This window comes from Castanea sativa, chromosome 11, assembly GCF_040712315.1.
Source record: "Castanea sativa cultivar Marrone di Chiusa Pesio chromosome 11, ASM4071231v1".
Classification (NCBI taxonomy): domain Eukaryota; kingdom Viridiplantae; phylum Streptophyta; class Magnoliopsida; order Fagales; family Fagaceae; genus Castanea; species Castanea sativa.
Window position 1 is genome coordinate 44,072,513 of NC_134023.1, and position 15,401 is coordinate 44,087,913.

At 34.8% G+C, this 15,401-nt stretch overlaps 1 protein-coding gene across 1 annotated transcript; it reads left to right on the forward strand.

Annotated features, from left to right (window-relative positions):
• Positions 1–5,406: 5,406 nt before the first annotated feature.
• On the forward strand, positions 5,407–13,545 carry LOC142618044 (SEC12-like protein 1). Its single transcript, XM_075791022.1, has 11 exons — positions 5,407–5,506; positions 5,640–5,837; positions 6,069–6,169; positions 8,601–8,733; positions 8,847–8,938; positions 10,850–10,949; positions 11,045–11,117; positions 11,201–11,321; positions 12,044–12,163; positions 12,811–12,881; positions 13,020–13,545. The coding sequence occupies exons 2-11, from the start codon at positions 5,640–5,642 to the stop codon at positions 13,205–13,207; spliced, it is 1,197 nt and encodes a 398-aa protein (XP_075647137.1). The 5' UTR covers positions 5,407–5,506; the 3' UTR covers positions 13,208–13,545.
• The last annotated feature ends 1,856 nt before the right edge of the window (positions 13,546–15,401 follow it).

The window sequence follows — 15,401 nt, forward strand, 5'->3', positions numbered from 1 at the left end:
CGCAATGGGTCTAGTATACTAGAGGCATTGGACAAAAGTTGCACTCATATATATATATATATATATATATATATATATATATATATATATATATATATATATCTATGGAAAAAATAGTTAATCATCTTATTTTTTGCTTGGCCTCCCAAAAGACAAATTCCTAGCCCCGCTACTTATAAGTCTAAAAGGGCCATGTCCCCCTTAAAATAATAAATATCTTTAATTATATATATTAGATTTGGAAGTTTGGATCCAAAATTTATATCAAACAAAAAATATAGAACAGAAAACTAGCTTGTTTGAAATTGAAAGTTACCTCAAAGAACCGAAAATCTAAAATAACTACCTAACTTATATTGGATTTGGCATGACACTTTGATTGCGTAGTGTTTAGGACCCAAATCTATTAGTTTGGACATCGGGATTAGGGTGCTATTATGTTATTTAGCTACACACACCTAAATGATTGTTTGGGATCTTGGATGCTCTCTCTCTCTCTCTTTGATTTTTTTTTACTTGTTAATACTTGTTATTTTTTAGCTATTAGATATTTAATACCACCGCACACCCTTGGTATGATGGTCACTTCACAAGTATAAGTGCTTGTGGGTAGGGGTGGCAATTCGTGTTTATGGGTCGGGTTCGTGTCGTGTCAACTCATACGTATCCGACTATATGGTTCAACACTAACCCGACATGTTTATTAAACAGGTCAAGATTTCTCAACCCTAACACGACCCATTTATTAAACGGGTCAATCGTGTCGACCTGTTTATCTGATTTTATCAAAATGAAGAAAAACATTTATAGAAAAACAAACAAATAAATATTTTAAATATAAAATTCAGAATTAATAAGTAATTATATCACAAATAATCATTTGAAACTAAAGCATATCTCAATATCATAAATAATCAATCACAATACATCAAAGAAAATAAACTACAACAATTAATAAGTTTATATACCTATAGTTTGAATGGTATATTGGTAAAATTTCATTTAATTGAACGGGTTATACGGGTCAAACGGGTTCCATAAGTTGAACCCTAACCCAACCCGTTTATCAAACGGGTTCATCGTGTCAACCCGAACATGACACGAACTCATTAAGCTTAAACCCATAACTTGCTAATTTCATGTCGTGTCGTGTCAGGTTCTCGGGTCGTGTCCAATTTTGCCACCCTTACTTGTGGGGTACGAGGGACAAAGGCTAGAGTAAAATTCTACCATGTATAAAATAAAAAAATAAAAAAAAAGCTATTAGACATTTAATAAGATAATAAATATGACTTTCAACTTTTTATAGTCCACACTCCACAATAAGTCCTTGATACATCCCTTTATCTAGCTTGAGGTGACAACCAACTAGTATGCGTATTGCCTAGTTTTAGGTTGATCAAGATGCTAAATCGACACAAAACTCTTCAGTCAACTTGAGGAGACAACTATCTCAAAAAAAAAAAAAAAAAACTTGAGGAGACAATTAGTTGTAGCCTGTAGGCCGCTTATTAGCAAGTTTTATGGCAATTCGGTTCTAGGGAGACTTTTTGTCAAAACTTCTCCCAAATACTACATAAATAATTAAATACACGTTCACTCAGCCAGACCAAGTATGCCTTGCATTTTTTTTTTATTATGCATTGTATTCGTCTTTCACCAATCATCTTCTTCATTGATTTTTTGATTTAACCATTGGAATCTTCTTAGCCACTCCCATTCGGATGGTATTGGTTGGTCTAAGGTATTCTTTTTTACTAGTTGACCATTTTAGTTAGTAATTTTAAGTCTTTGTTGCGGTTTTCCATTGTATAACCAAATTTCATCCCCACATGTATGTTTGATTTTTCCTTAAAGGTTAATAGAAACTGGCCTCATTACACACGCTTTGTACATGTGATAGAGGCTTTTTTTGTAGAAAAAAAAACCTATGTTTTTATTTTGTATATATAATTTTTATTTTAAAAATCTAATTTATAAGCGGATAAAAAAAATTTGAAAATCAACAATATAATAACCATATTTTTTACGCAATGTTTTAGTGAAAATTAGAGATGTATTTCTACCGGATTGTACTTTAGAGTTCGTTTGGTTGGGAGGATAAAAAAGTGAGAGGATAGAAAATAGAGGGAAGATGGAAAAATGGAAGGATAGAAAAGTTTTTAGTTTTTCATTTGTGTTTGGTTGAGAGGGTGGAAAAGTGGAGGGATGAAAAACTTTTTAGTTTGGTTGAAAATAAAGTTTGTATAGATTTACCATCATGTCCCTCTTAAATAAAACAAAAGGTAAAACATTATAGTTTTAAAAAAAAAATTGTGTATAGATAGAAGTGGACATTACTAAAAATAGTATAAGAAATCGTCTAAAAGTGTTTTCTTAAAAAAATAATAAAAATAAAAATTAAGAAAAAAAAGAAGGAAAAGAAGAAGAATCCACCACCTAACAAAACCAAAGAAAGAAAAAAAGAAAAAAAAAACCAAATTCACTCTAATTTTCTCTCCAATTTTGAGAGATTGTATTTTAAAGGGGAGGAGAGAAAACTTGTGAGCCTCATCACTTTTCTCTCCTCCTTTCCCTCTCAACCAAACACCCTTCCCACTCATTTTCTCTCTTATTTTTCACTTTTTTTTTTCATCCTCCCTAAAATCCACCAAACCAGACATTCCCTGAGTTTTGTCTCTACTTAAACATAAGAGTATAGTGGCATTTTTGAAAAAAAAAAAATGAAGATCCCAAATAAGAAAAGCCCTTTAAATAGTAGTATAGAACATCTGTGGGGAGTAAAAAGATCCAAGTGGGCATATGGGCCTTTGGACTGTAGCAAGGAGGGCCGACCTGCTCTTGGGCTAAGAATTTGTTAGTACTGCGAATCGGCCCATACGCCGAGGGTCCGAGGACACATCCAAGGGTAAGTTTCTCCTCGGATAGACCTAGGAGAACTAGGAGCTTCACTATGAAGGTCAAGACAATATTCCAGAAAGACTGTTGGTTAAAAGGGGAAAACTCTGAACCTTCGAGGTATACCGGTGTTAGAAAAATACCAAAAGCAAAAGCTGCCACCTCCACATTAAAGACTCTGCACCTACCTTCCTGGCCGCATTAATGGGGAAGTGACCCCTGAACAGTAGAACTGAAACTTCTGGTCACTATTCAAAGGCACTAAGAAAAGAAATATCTAGGAGGGAGGGGGTTGGAGCAACACGTAGATAAAGCATCAGGAAAAGAAGTATTTAAAGGGGATAAACGCCAAAAAAAAGGGGCGGTCTGGAACGAAGAAAGAAATTAAGAATTGTAACTTTTAAGAAAGAAAGAGAAATAATACAGAAGTAATCCTCGACTTACGTCCGAGGAGGCCTATTTGCAATTATCATTTGTTATTTACATGTGTTTGTAACTCTTAGCATGTTATCAAGTTCTCAGTACCTCTAACCTAGATTTCAAGCCCACATTCTACAAATTTGATTGTTTAAGGCTCATTGGGCCTGAGCCCGTAGTTGTCTTTGGGGTCCAGGTGCAATTGTGCCCCTACAACATCTATCCCTAAAATTCTGGTCCCCATCTCACATTTGAAAAGAATTTAATATTGTTTCAATCCCTTTCCCCTAAATTCTTAAAAAAAGGAATGACTACTATTTTTTTTCTCTTCTTTCTTCCAGTCATTCTCAAATAGAATTACAGGATATAATATGATAATTCGAAAATCATTAAATAAATTTATTGTTTGAAGTCGTTGTTCATAGCAAATGAGAACTTTTTTTTTGTTTTGAGAAGGCAAATGAGAACTCTTGAATCTTAGCTAGAAAAATATAGCGTTTTTCCCGGTTGGTAATGGGTGAATAGGTATTACTATTAAAAAAAAAAAGTGTGCTATCAAGAAAATAAAATAGTTTTCTTTTCATTATCACATACTTTTTTTTTTCTCATTTTATATTTTTCTAAGAAAGCAACAAAGAAAGTCAAACACCAAATCCGCACTTCACAAGTTGATGATGTGAAGTTTCGTGGTAAAGAATAAAATAAATAGATTCTTCTAAAAAAAAAAATAGAGGAATAGATAAAAAAAAAGGTTTGTGTACAAAAAAGTTTAAATAATACTAGTTTCAAGTAAAATTCAATTACTAAAAATGGTAAATACAAAAATTATCCTAAGGTCGAACTAATATCAGGCACTACTCAGATTTTAAAAAAATACTATCTAATTTGCTCTCTATACACAAATCACACTTAATACTGTTTGATCTTTTTTTTTTATCCAACTATTTTTTCGACTTCATTTTTCTTCTCTAGATATTATCTATCTACTATTTAGTATTTACTGCCTGGACACTCTCCCATGCATATAATTTCCATAAAGACATATTTTAGATACAAACTTGGTTAAAACTTCAACTGCGCTTAAAATCTTTTTACTTAATGGAAATTTTGACAAATTCATTATTGAATTACATTTTCTTCTTATATCTTTCATGCTTGCAAATTTCCAGAAGATAAAAAATTAATAGATATGTCATCATTCAATTATTTAAATTTCAAATTTTTGTAGTTTAAAATTTTATAAAAAATATGTTGATGAATCGAATAGTAAATAATATTCGATTGACATGAAATTTGATGTGTGTTAAAAACACAAATAACATACAATCCAATGATTAGATTTTCAAAATATATAGCTATATAAATGTTTTCAGTGGGAGTTGTAGCCCTAGACCATAATCAAGTCTATAGCCAAATTTTGTCATTTCCATAATACAATCACTGTGTGATTGCATTGTGATAATTAAATTGACCAAAAAAATAATGTTTAGAAAAATGAACAATATTAAGTGTGGTTTGTGATTAAGGGGAAAAATAGATATTTCTGAAAAGCATGGGTAATGCTTGACATCAACCCAAATCTCGAGGATGGTTTTTATATTTGACCAATGATTTTAAAGAAATTTATTATCAAAATAAAATTCCAATAATAAATCTAATATAATTTTTGTGGTAAGGAATAAAATAAAGATAAGAGCAAAAAAATAAAAAAAAGTTATAGTTCAAAAAAGTCCAACTCTTATATTATTTATAAATTTCTTATTACTCTTTTTAAATTTTTTTTTTTTTTTGATAAGCTCATACTACGACTTAAATAACATTTTAATATGGGTTTGAGTAGTACTGCATTTGGGTTTTATTTTCAACCCCACCTCTTCACTTAGAATTCAATGATCAATCATTATAAATCCTATTGTCTCAAAAAAAAAAAAAAATCATTATAAATCCTATCATTACAAGTGGGAAATAATTAAAAAAAGAAGAAGAATTTCTATCATAGAAAATGTTTTTATTTTATTTTAAATTTATTTATAAAATTTAAAAAAAGTAATGATAGAGCAAACCTCCACAGAAGAAGCTACGTCATAATACACTTCCCGCGGCATCCTCGGGGAATATCTCTTCTTCTAACCGCAACACGCCTCGACGGAGTTGACATTCTTGGTTTGCCAATTGCGACGGTGTTTCTTTAGTAGGCCCCACCAACCCATTATATACCCCCCCAAAAATCACACACACACACACACAGTCTTTCATCAAAAAGATAGAGGATAAAACTGTTTTTGAAAAACACAGAAATTTGTGTTAGTATTTTTTTTTTTCAGATGGAAGAAGAAAGCGGGTCGAGTCAGGGTCCGGTGGCGTGCGGGTCGTGGATCCGGAGACCCGAGAAAGTGAATCTGGCTGTGTTGGCGAGGTCCAGGAAGAAGCGTGGCGATTCTGATTCTTCTTCTCCTTCTCCTTCTGTGCTTCAGATCTTCTCCTTCGATCCCAAGACCGCTTCTCTCTCTTCCTCTCCTCTGGTCTCTCTCTCTCTCTCTACAAAACGCCGTCGTTTTTGGAGTTTGTTATTTTTGAAAACGGTTTTTCAACGACTTTTTACTGTTTTCATTTACCGTTAGCAACTGTTTTTGCATTGAATTTCTCACCGACCAAACAAATAATAACGTTTTATGGATTTTTTTTTTATCTAACTGGGTTTTTTTTTTTTTTTTTTGTGTGTGTGTGGTACTGTTGGGGTTTGGGGGGTTTAGACCACGTATGTTCTTGAAGAAGTAGATGGTGATCCAGTTTCGATTACGGTGCACCCAAGCGGTGATGAGATTGTGTGCTCTACCACAAAGGGTGGCTGCAAGTGAGTTTCTTTTTCATCAAAATTTCCCACATTTTCTCATACCATTTACTTGGTTTTTATGAAAATTTTTTTTTATATAGTATTTTTTTTTGATATAATCCTTTGTACTTTGGCATGAGTGTCAATTTGATCATTGGCAAATGAAACAAGTTATGTCAATTTGATTATTGGACACTAAATTGTTCAAATGGAAAGTTAAGAACTAAATTGGCACTCGCTTTAAAGTTGAACAATGATGTTTGTAAAAATTACAGTTATTTTAGAGCCAATTTGATCATTGGACACTAATTGTTCAAAAATCAAAAACCTAAGAACCAGTTTGCTCATTGGATATTAGGTTTGTGACAAATTAAACAAGTTATGTCACTTGGTCAAATTGACACTAATTGTTCAAATCGAATGTCTAACCAAACTGGCACTCGCTTTAAAGTTGAAGAATGATATTTATCAAAATTACAGTTATTTTAGAGCCAATTTGATCATTGGACACTAATTGTTCAAATCAAATGTCTTAAGAACCGGTTTGATCATTGGATATTAGGTTTCACTCTTAAACTGTGAGTTTATTGCATTGGGAGTTAGAAAAAATTATATTATTTTGACCTTTGCAGAAGACACCCTCAGCAAAGGTTGCAATAGGTCTCATGGACTCTGCCGGTTATACCAGTCTCCATACAAGACAATGTCTACTCACTTTTGATTCTACTCTATATCAAGTTTTTTTTTTTTGGTCAGAATCTTTTGAGCTTTTGTTATATGGTATGCATCATTCAGAACTCGTGCTACTGTATCCGTCTGTGTGTTTGTGTGTCTGTTTACTGATTGGTCAACAACTCATGCACCCAATTGGACATGAACCCATGATCTCACCTACTGGGCCATTCTAATTGGGGGTGGAAGTGCCATTTAACCCTGAGATCAGTGGCATGGCCTCTCTTAATCAAGCACTGCTGGTGGCTTCACCTCTGGATTATATTTAATGGGGGTTTGGAAGCTATTTGATCAGTCTGAACTTTTTAAAATAGATAGTAATATGTTAATGGAGTTTAGTAATGTTAGAACAATGGTTAAGTGCATAAACTATTTAAGATTTTATTTTTATAATTTGAATTCTGATGAATTTGGTTATAATTTTGAGGGTTTTATGGAATCTAATTAGATGTTTTTATTTTATTTTATTATATGTATATATATATATGTAATCCCTAAACCTTATTAAACTAGTGCTCTTGTAATCGTGAAGGAAATTAGAATTTGATTACGAATCTTATGAGTTGAGAATGTGTTTTGTTTGGTGGTGACACCAAACCTTAGGTGGTGATGCTTAAGGTTTCTGTTCTGTAATGTTATGTTATGTTATTTTATATATTGCTGTTTCCTACACGTCCTACACCATTAGGCCTAGGCCTAGAGCCGGTCCTACATTGGGCCCATCATGTTCAACAGTCATCGTTGATGTAGATAGCCTTTTATTATTTTGGTTTATGGCTGTCTTACCTAGTAATAGGTAGTGGGTTGTATTTTTAGAGCAAACTGGATGCTGGCATTTCCTGGTATCAACAAATTCGGGTTTTAAGGTAGTCTGGAAGGGTCGGATGCTGTCAGAAGGTTGAGAAAAGTCTGGGGTTTAAGGGTTTCTCAAGGTATGAGAAAAGGGTTATGGTTTGGAGCTTAAAGGGAAGAATATGGTAGCTGTTTGAGGCTGTGTAATTAATGCTACAAATAGTGAAGTGAACTGTAAGTAGGAAAAAGAGAAGGAGAAGGGAATGAAAGAGAGAAAGCTTCCCAGTAGGGCACACATGCCTTCCATAAATTTAAAAAAAAAAAAAATTATATATACTCTATATCTGCACTTCTCTTAGTAAGACTACAACTCTACTTTGAATTGTAACCAAACTCCTAATTGGATTGGACCAAAGTCTACACAAAAGCCTATAAACTGATAAGACTCGCCTATTGATAATTTCAAATTTAAGTTTCATGCCAAGAAATTATGGAATTGCAAAAATATGCTTGACTAGTTAACTACCATAGGCACTTGTTCTTGGACCAAAAAGGCTGTTGGTTTTGCCTTAATCTTAGGCTTCCAAAGAGGATGTTTCTTCTCTAGCCATGCAACAGTTGCGCTTCAGTTGTTCTATTGTAGGCTTAGTTGTTTTTGTTCAAGCTCTTGTGCTTCTGCAAGTCTTACCTAATGAACTCTAATTCTATGGTTACTGCTTGCCAGAATATGGGGAAGCCAGAAGATAATTTCATCTTTGCTGGTGCTCTCTGCCGGATCCTTGGCATTTTGTTTTATGAGAACATTTTCCCATTAATCTGCAGAACATCATTTTGTGCTCAAGATATTTTCCCATTAAGCATTGCTAGCTATCCATACATTTAAAAGGGTCTAGAACTATAATAAGGTAATTTCTTTTTTAATTTGCAGATTGTTTGAGTTGGTCAGTCATGATTCACAGACAAGGCTATTGTCCAAGGAACTTCCTCCTCTCCAAGGTGTTGGTCCACTGAAATGCATAGCTTTTAGCGTTGATGGATCTAGATTTGCCACTGGTGGGGAGGTAACCAATAACATATAATTTAATCAATCATTATCGTATGCCTTCTGGCACTGCATGTTTGAACTGTCTTTATATCAAACCACTTTGATGATATATTTCTTAATCAAATATAGGATGGACGTCTCAGGATTTTGGAGTGGCCAAGCCTGCGCATTATTTTAGATGAACCAAAAGCACATAAATCTGTGCGGGATATGGATTTTAGGTAACTTTAGGTCATATGTTTATGTATTGTCTCTTAAAATTCATTAAACATGTTTTTTTATGGTTATTTTATTTCTAAAGTAATGCATTTTATTCAAGAAGAGAAGAAACATCCTGGACACTAAAGAATGACAGTATATGGAACTACAATCTCTAAGAGAGTAAATTAAATTTAAAATAGAATGTATCTCACTAGTCACTACTTCCTAGAACTCTAGATTACCTAAATAAGAATCTCAAAAACAATGACTTTAGTTCAATGATCAAGACCTCCACTCAATTAAAAGTGCAATTGTTTCTCTCCCTCGATACTACCCACATTAAGCAAAAAGGGGCAATTTTCCAAAAAAAAAATCTTTTGTGCTCAACAAACCAATTCCTTCACCAAAAGAGAATATCTTCTACTTTTATAGGCTTTACACTTTGAACCCTAATTATAGAACCCCACAATTCATGAGCAACTGCACAATGCAACAGCAAATAATCCACAGTTTTTCCATTGCTCTTACACGTGCAGCACCAGTCTACAATAATGATGCGTCTATGAATAAGGTTGTCCCCCATTAAGATCTTCCCCCATGCTGTTGTCCACATAAAGAATGCAACTCTTGTTGGAGCTTTAGTACACTGGATACTTTTCCAAGGGAATGCAATATCTACAGAGCCTCTTAAATTTTTATAATAAGATCTGACATGAAACTTTCCATTAATATTCAAACTCCATCTCATTTGATCTGGACCCTCACCTCATTCAATCTGCCTGCAGCTTCCCATCACTAGAGTCACAAATGATGTTTTACAAATTTGAGCCCCATCATTTTGAGTCTCCAAGTAAGAGTTAATTGAGGCATCCATTTCTACTGCAATATCATACAATTCTGGGAATAGTTCTTTCAATGGTTAATTCCTACACCATGTGCCATGCCAAAACTTCAGTATTCTGCAATCCCTACCACGAATTTAACATAACTCGTAAATCTATCCCAATCTTCCCTAATGCTCCAAAGGTTCATGCATGCATGCTTATTTTTCTAACTACCCCATTAGTTGATTGATCCTATTTCTCCCTATTTCATACCAACAACTTGCCTCCATGACTGATTGCCTTCCTACCCAAAACACCATAGCCGCTTACCTAGTATGGAACTGATTGTATGTGCCCAATTTTTGCACCCTTAAACCCCCATATTTGATAGAACATATTGTGTTGCAATCCACAACACGAAATTTAAACTTTTTTTTTCCATGACTTTCCACTAATGTTTATTTATCTTAGTTGATGAGTGCCAAGACACTAAAAACAATTTTATGCAGGAAAAACATAAATAATAAGTACACTTTTGGTTTAGTTTAGTTAATACGATATGGACTGTTTCCCTCTTGGTATTTTGATGAACTAGCTTTTTATGAGATTTGAATTTTGAAAGGAAGTTATTCGTTAGTTTAGGAAGATTTCAGGGAAATGTATTTTTTTTGTCCTTATTCTTTATTTTAGGTGAGAGAGAAAGACCGCCACTTTTGTTTTAAAAAAGTGCTTTCTTCATATATTGCTACAGATGCAATTTGAGAGCCCTTCAACAAATTTATTCTTGGAATGATAGTGTGGTTGTATTGGAGAGTGAGAAGAGTTCAAACTATTGTCTTGTAGTACTCTTATAGAGAATCATTTAATGTTATTGGAGAACCATCAGATTGTCAACTGAATATCCTTTACTTATATATACACACACACACACCATCAGATTGCCAACTGAATATCCTTTACTTGTATATATAAAGTGTAAATAAAACAGTATTGCCTTTACTTCCCCCCCCCCAAATTGTTGGCTGAAAAGAATTTTTTGAAAGAGAGTTGGAGATATTGCAGAGCTAAGTACTGAATTTTTGGCTTTCTCTGTTTATCATACTCTAGCCTAGACTCGGAGTTTTTAGCTTCAACATCTACTGATGGTGCAGCAAGAATATGGAAGACAGAAGATGGTGCTCCTTTGACTACTTTGACTCGCAACTCGGTATGGTTTATCTAATATAAAAGTCTGTGGTGGTATTATGCTGATATCCCTTATATCTTGATGTCTCATTCTCATGTGGTGTCTGTTTCCTCCAGGATGAAAAGATTGAATTATGTCGGTTTTCTAAGGATGGAACAAAACCATTCCTTTTTTGCACTGTTCAGAAAGGTCATTAATTATCAATCTCATCTTCAAAGTGAATAAATTGTTTCATCATTATTTTCAGCAACTTATTTGTATCAAATGAACAGGTAATAAGGCCGTAACTGGAGTTTGGGACATAAGTACATGGAATAAAATTGGGTATAAGAGGCTGCTTAGAAAACCTGCTTCTATAATGTCCATAAGCCTGGATGGGAAATATCTTGCTCTGTAAGCACTTAATTTTGTACTTTGGCTTCTATTATTTGATAGCTAGGATTATTTTACTATTAATTTCAGGAAAAGGAAACTTGCTTTTACTGATGTATGAGCTTGCATTTTCAACATTGCTGTAATTATTTACTTTCATCTCTACTATTTCATAAAGGTAGAGGAAGACCAAAAATAATGTTAGTAGAAGTAATAAAAAAGTACATGTTAATTAGGGAAAGTAATAGAGAATATGACTTCAGATAGAATAAAATAAAGGAAAAGAATGCACGTGGCCATCCCTAATTAATTTGTTGAGGATCCATAGCCTTCCCCAAAAATTTGGGACTAAGGCTTTGTTGTTGTACTATTTCATAAAGGAAACTCTTCCTGTGCATGGATGCTACATTGAATTATTTGACCACCCTTAATATCTTTCTTAACAAAAACTAGTAAATTCATGCAATTAAAAGTTTTACCACTGCATATTTGGAAATAACTCACCACATGTTTCTTTCGTCAGATGATGCCCCACTAACACTTACATGAAAAACTTTTTTAAATAGCTTATGGAGCAATAGAAGAGAGAGGAATGTTCTTTACATGTAAAAAGAGGAAATATAAGTTCAATTTGTTGTTTCTTCAGTGGAAAATGGTGCTATGATGACTTCGTTAAGTAGATTTTGTTTTCAGAATTTTGCAATTTTTTTTTTGGAGTAATATGTTAATTTTTATTCCTTTAGGGGGAGCAAAGATGGAGACATATGTGTAGTTGACGTAAAGAAAATGGAGATCTCCCACACAAGTAAGAGGCTACACCTGGGTGCTGGCATTGAGACACTAGAGTTTTGTCCCAGTGAAAGGTCAGCTCCACCAATAACAATTTCTTATCTATTGATGGAGAAACCTATTATTTCTTTGGTATTACTTTTTTGATAAGTATTTCTTTGGACTTGAAAAAAAAAAAAAAAAAAAATTCTTTTTCTTCTCCCTCTCTTGTAGTGTCTCCAAGGTCTATTTTGCTTTATTTCTAAGATTTTAACTTTTAGACGCAACTTCAAAGGACTTAGTCTGGTATCCCCTTTTCTTGAAATTCAGATCAGCTTCATAAATTTTGCTCTTCCCATCTTTGTAAAATGCTTGTTTTTACAAAGTTTGTAATGCTTCCTGTGTCCCTGCCTACTCTATGCATCTTTATGGTTACTACATCCAGATAATTGATCCTGACATCTATTTTAATGATATCTTTTATTCTTTAGTTTTTAAATGCTAAAGTTTTAAGTCACTTGTCACAAGTCTAGGTATGTTTATTTCTTTTTCAAAATATCAGTCGTAGAATGTAATTTGTAAGAAAACAAAATTAAGAGACTTGATTGCAAAATGTTTTCTGAAGAGATACTCTTGAAAATCTACCTTGGTATAAGCCTATTGTCGTCCGTCTAGATCTTATATGGTTTCCCGTTCTGGTTTTGGCTTCTCAATTATATGTGGGTGGGATGCATTCCTGCAGGGTTGTGCTTACTACTACTACTGAATGGGGAGCTGTGGTGACCAAGCTAAATGTTCCTGCAGATTGGAAAGGTCTCTCTCTCTCTCTCTCTCTCTCTCTCTCTCTCTCTCTCTCTCTCTCTCTCTCTCTATATATATATATATATATATATATAATGTGTGTGTGTTTTTATTTGGCCCTTTTAACCAGAATTTCTGTCAAACATGCAGAGTGGCAGATCTATATGTTGCTGCTAGGAATGTTTTTGGCATCAGCTGTTGTATTTTACATCTTCTTTGAGAACTCTGATTCGTTTTGGAAGTTCCCAAAACAAGCAGCTAAGCCTAAGATTGGAACCATATTAGGAGATCCACAATCCTCTGATGATCCAAATGTTTGGGGTCCATTGGATATGTGAGCGCTCTGCATGAGCCATTCTCCAGGAGTCATACGAAGTAGCATCAGAAACACAATGCAGAATAAGTTTTTTCTATCTTCAAGACCTTTTAGATTTAAGACTGAAAGTCTTGTAGCATACTAACATGCAAGTCAAAATTATTTAGGTTGGAAAAAAACAGGAAGAAAGAATGTGTAGTTTACTGCATATTTTTTCGCTTATTTAATTTTTTCTTGTATTCTTTGAAATTTAATTTTTGAGCATATTAGTAGAAATTTGTATGGTTTAAGGTTAAGAGGATCATATATATACTTTTTTTGAAAATGTAAGTGTTATTGTGGAAGGCAGAATTTGATATTTGTGGCGGGAGTTATGACCTTCAAACTTCCAAGCTTGCATTAGTGTTGGGGTCAGCACTAAAGTCATATATGCACATCACCATTACCTTGTTTCAACTTGTAAGATAGAGTTTGAATGCTAAAAGAATCAAGATTCACAATGTTATTAGCTCAATCCTAGTGATATATATTTATGAGAGAGAGAGAGAGAGAGAGAGAGAGTTATTAGCTCAATCCTAGCGATATCCTAGCAAGGTTTGAGCACACACGGAAATACTAAACTAAGTGCATACCCGACGGAGGCATTATGCCCCATGTTGTGTCGACGGGCATATATTTGTTATCACCTGGACGACACATCCACTCGTCCCCTTCCATGAAAAAATACTTACTCTTCTAGTCCCTATTAGAGTTGGGTGTATCACGCACAAGCCTCAACAACGGGCTCCTAGCCACGAAACTATACATACTCTTTGACTTTGTAATCTCAGTGGGACGGTAACAGTGAAAGAATTCTTCCACCGTCAGCCTTTATGCACCGTCAAACATGGCACCATACAAGACCTCCACGCCTATGAAAACCCTCCAGGCGTTTGGGGAGATTTGTGCGACGGATGAACCAAGATAATGAAGGAGTCGACGGTGGAGAGAGCTTAGAGGAAATCTAAGCCCTGCCCTTAGCACTTGCTCATAAACCCCAACACCTTTAACACCCTTAATAGTAACATTTCTCGGATTTATAAGGGAGACGGAGACGGATGTTGTCAAGAATTTGGTACTTGGCCCTAATAGTTTTGAAATGAGATTCTTTGACCGAGGACCTAAAGTCATTGACTGTCCACAGGGGTAGCATTACAAACTCCCTAAAGCCGTCAGGACCAATTACAGATTGGACGGGGGGATCAACGCCATCTAGGCCATCACTTGAAGCCTCCTTTAAACTATCCGACTCCAAACCTTCATCATCTAAGGAAGGAGAAGTAGTGGACGAATTCCTTTCTTCACTTGAAGCGTCAGGGTCTTTTTGACCTGACGGGAATCCTTCATCATAGCCCGCCCCATCGCGGACAAACGAATGATTACTCGACGCACTAGACATTACCTACATGTGACGGTAAAACCTAAAACACTGACAGATCTATAGAAAGTGTAGGAATTCGAAAAAGAAAAAGTTCAGTGAAAGAAGTACATACCGGATTGAAATCAAGCAGTATGAGACAACGGATAGATTAGCAGGATGGTACAAGCGCGCAAAGTAAACGATGGTGGCGCTCCGATTGCAAAATTTCTATAAGAAGTTGAGAATGAAGGAAGAGAAGGCAAGCTTTTATAGAGCAAAGGGCACAGAATACGAAGTGATGCCTCGCTTAGGGTGAACAGCTAATAGATGAAAGCCACGTGTTCCTTATCATAAATAACCCTAGCCAGCCTGTCATGATAGGTTACCATGAAAAAGGAAGACTGTCACTCCATGGGTCCGTCTAGTTTGTAGTGACGGACTCAAGGAGTGAGGGGGCAACTGAAGAGGATAAAATAAGAGATGGATCGCTTCTTGAAACATGACGGTGCGGTATTGACATGTGGATGGTCGACGAGTCGATGTTACAATGACACATAGTGGACGGTTGTAACATCTGGCCTTCATTTGTGTTGATTAGGCTTTAAGGATTCCTAACTGGAATCAACTTACATCTCACGATAAGTCTGATATGGCTTTGCTTGATCTCCACGCAAACGTGAATAAGGAGAGTTCTTGCGTCACACGTTTAACCATAATCAAAAGACTCCTATAAGGAAAAGAACTCTATAAGGTATGCAGAATCGAAGAGTTGCTATCTTAAAAGGAAAGGGCTTTCTGGCCAAGGCATGGATGTTAA

What these genes read in the sequence shown, in the direction of transcription:
- LOC142618044 (XM_075791022.1), top strand. Translation starts at nt 5,640, where the DNA reads ATGGAAGAAGAAAGCGGGTCGAGTCAGGGTCCGGTGGCGTGCGGGTCG. An exon ending in ACCACAAAGGGTGGCTGCAA is followed by an intron (nt 6,170 to 8,600) that starts GTGAGTTTCTTT and finishes TTTAATTTGCAG; the next exon opens with ATTGTTTGAGTTGGTCAGTC. An exon ending in GATGGGAAATATCTTGCTCT is followed by an intron (nt 11,322 to 12,043) that starts GTAAGCACTTAA and finishes TTATTCCTTTAG; the next exon opens with GGGGAGCAAAGATGGAGACA.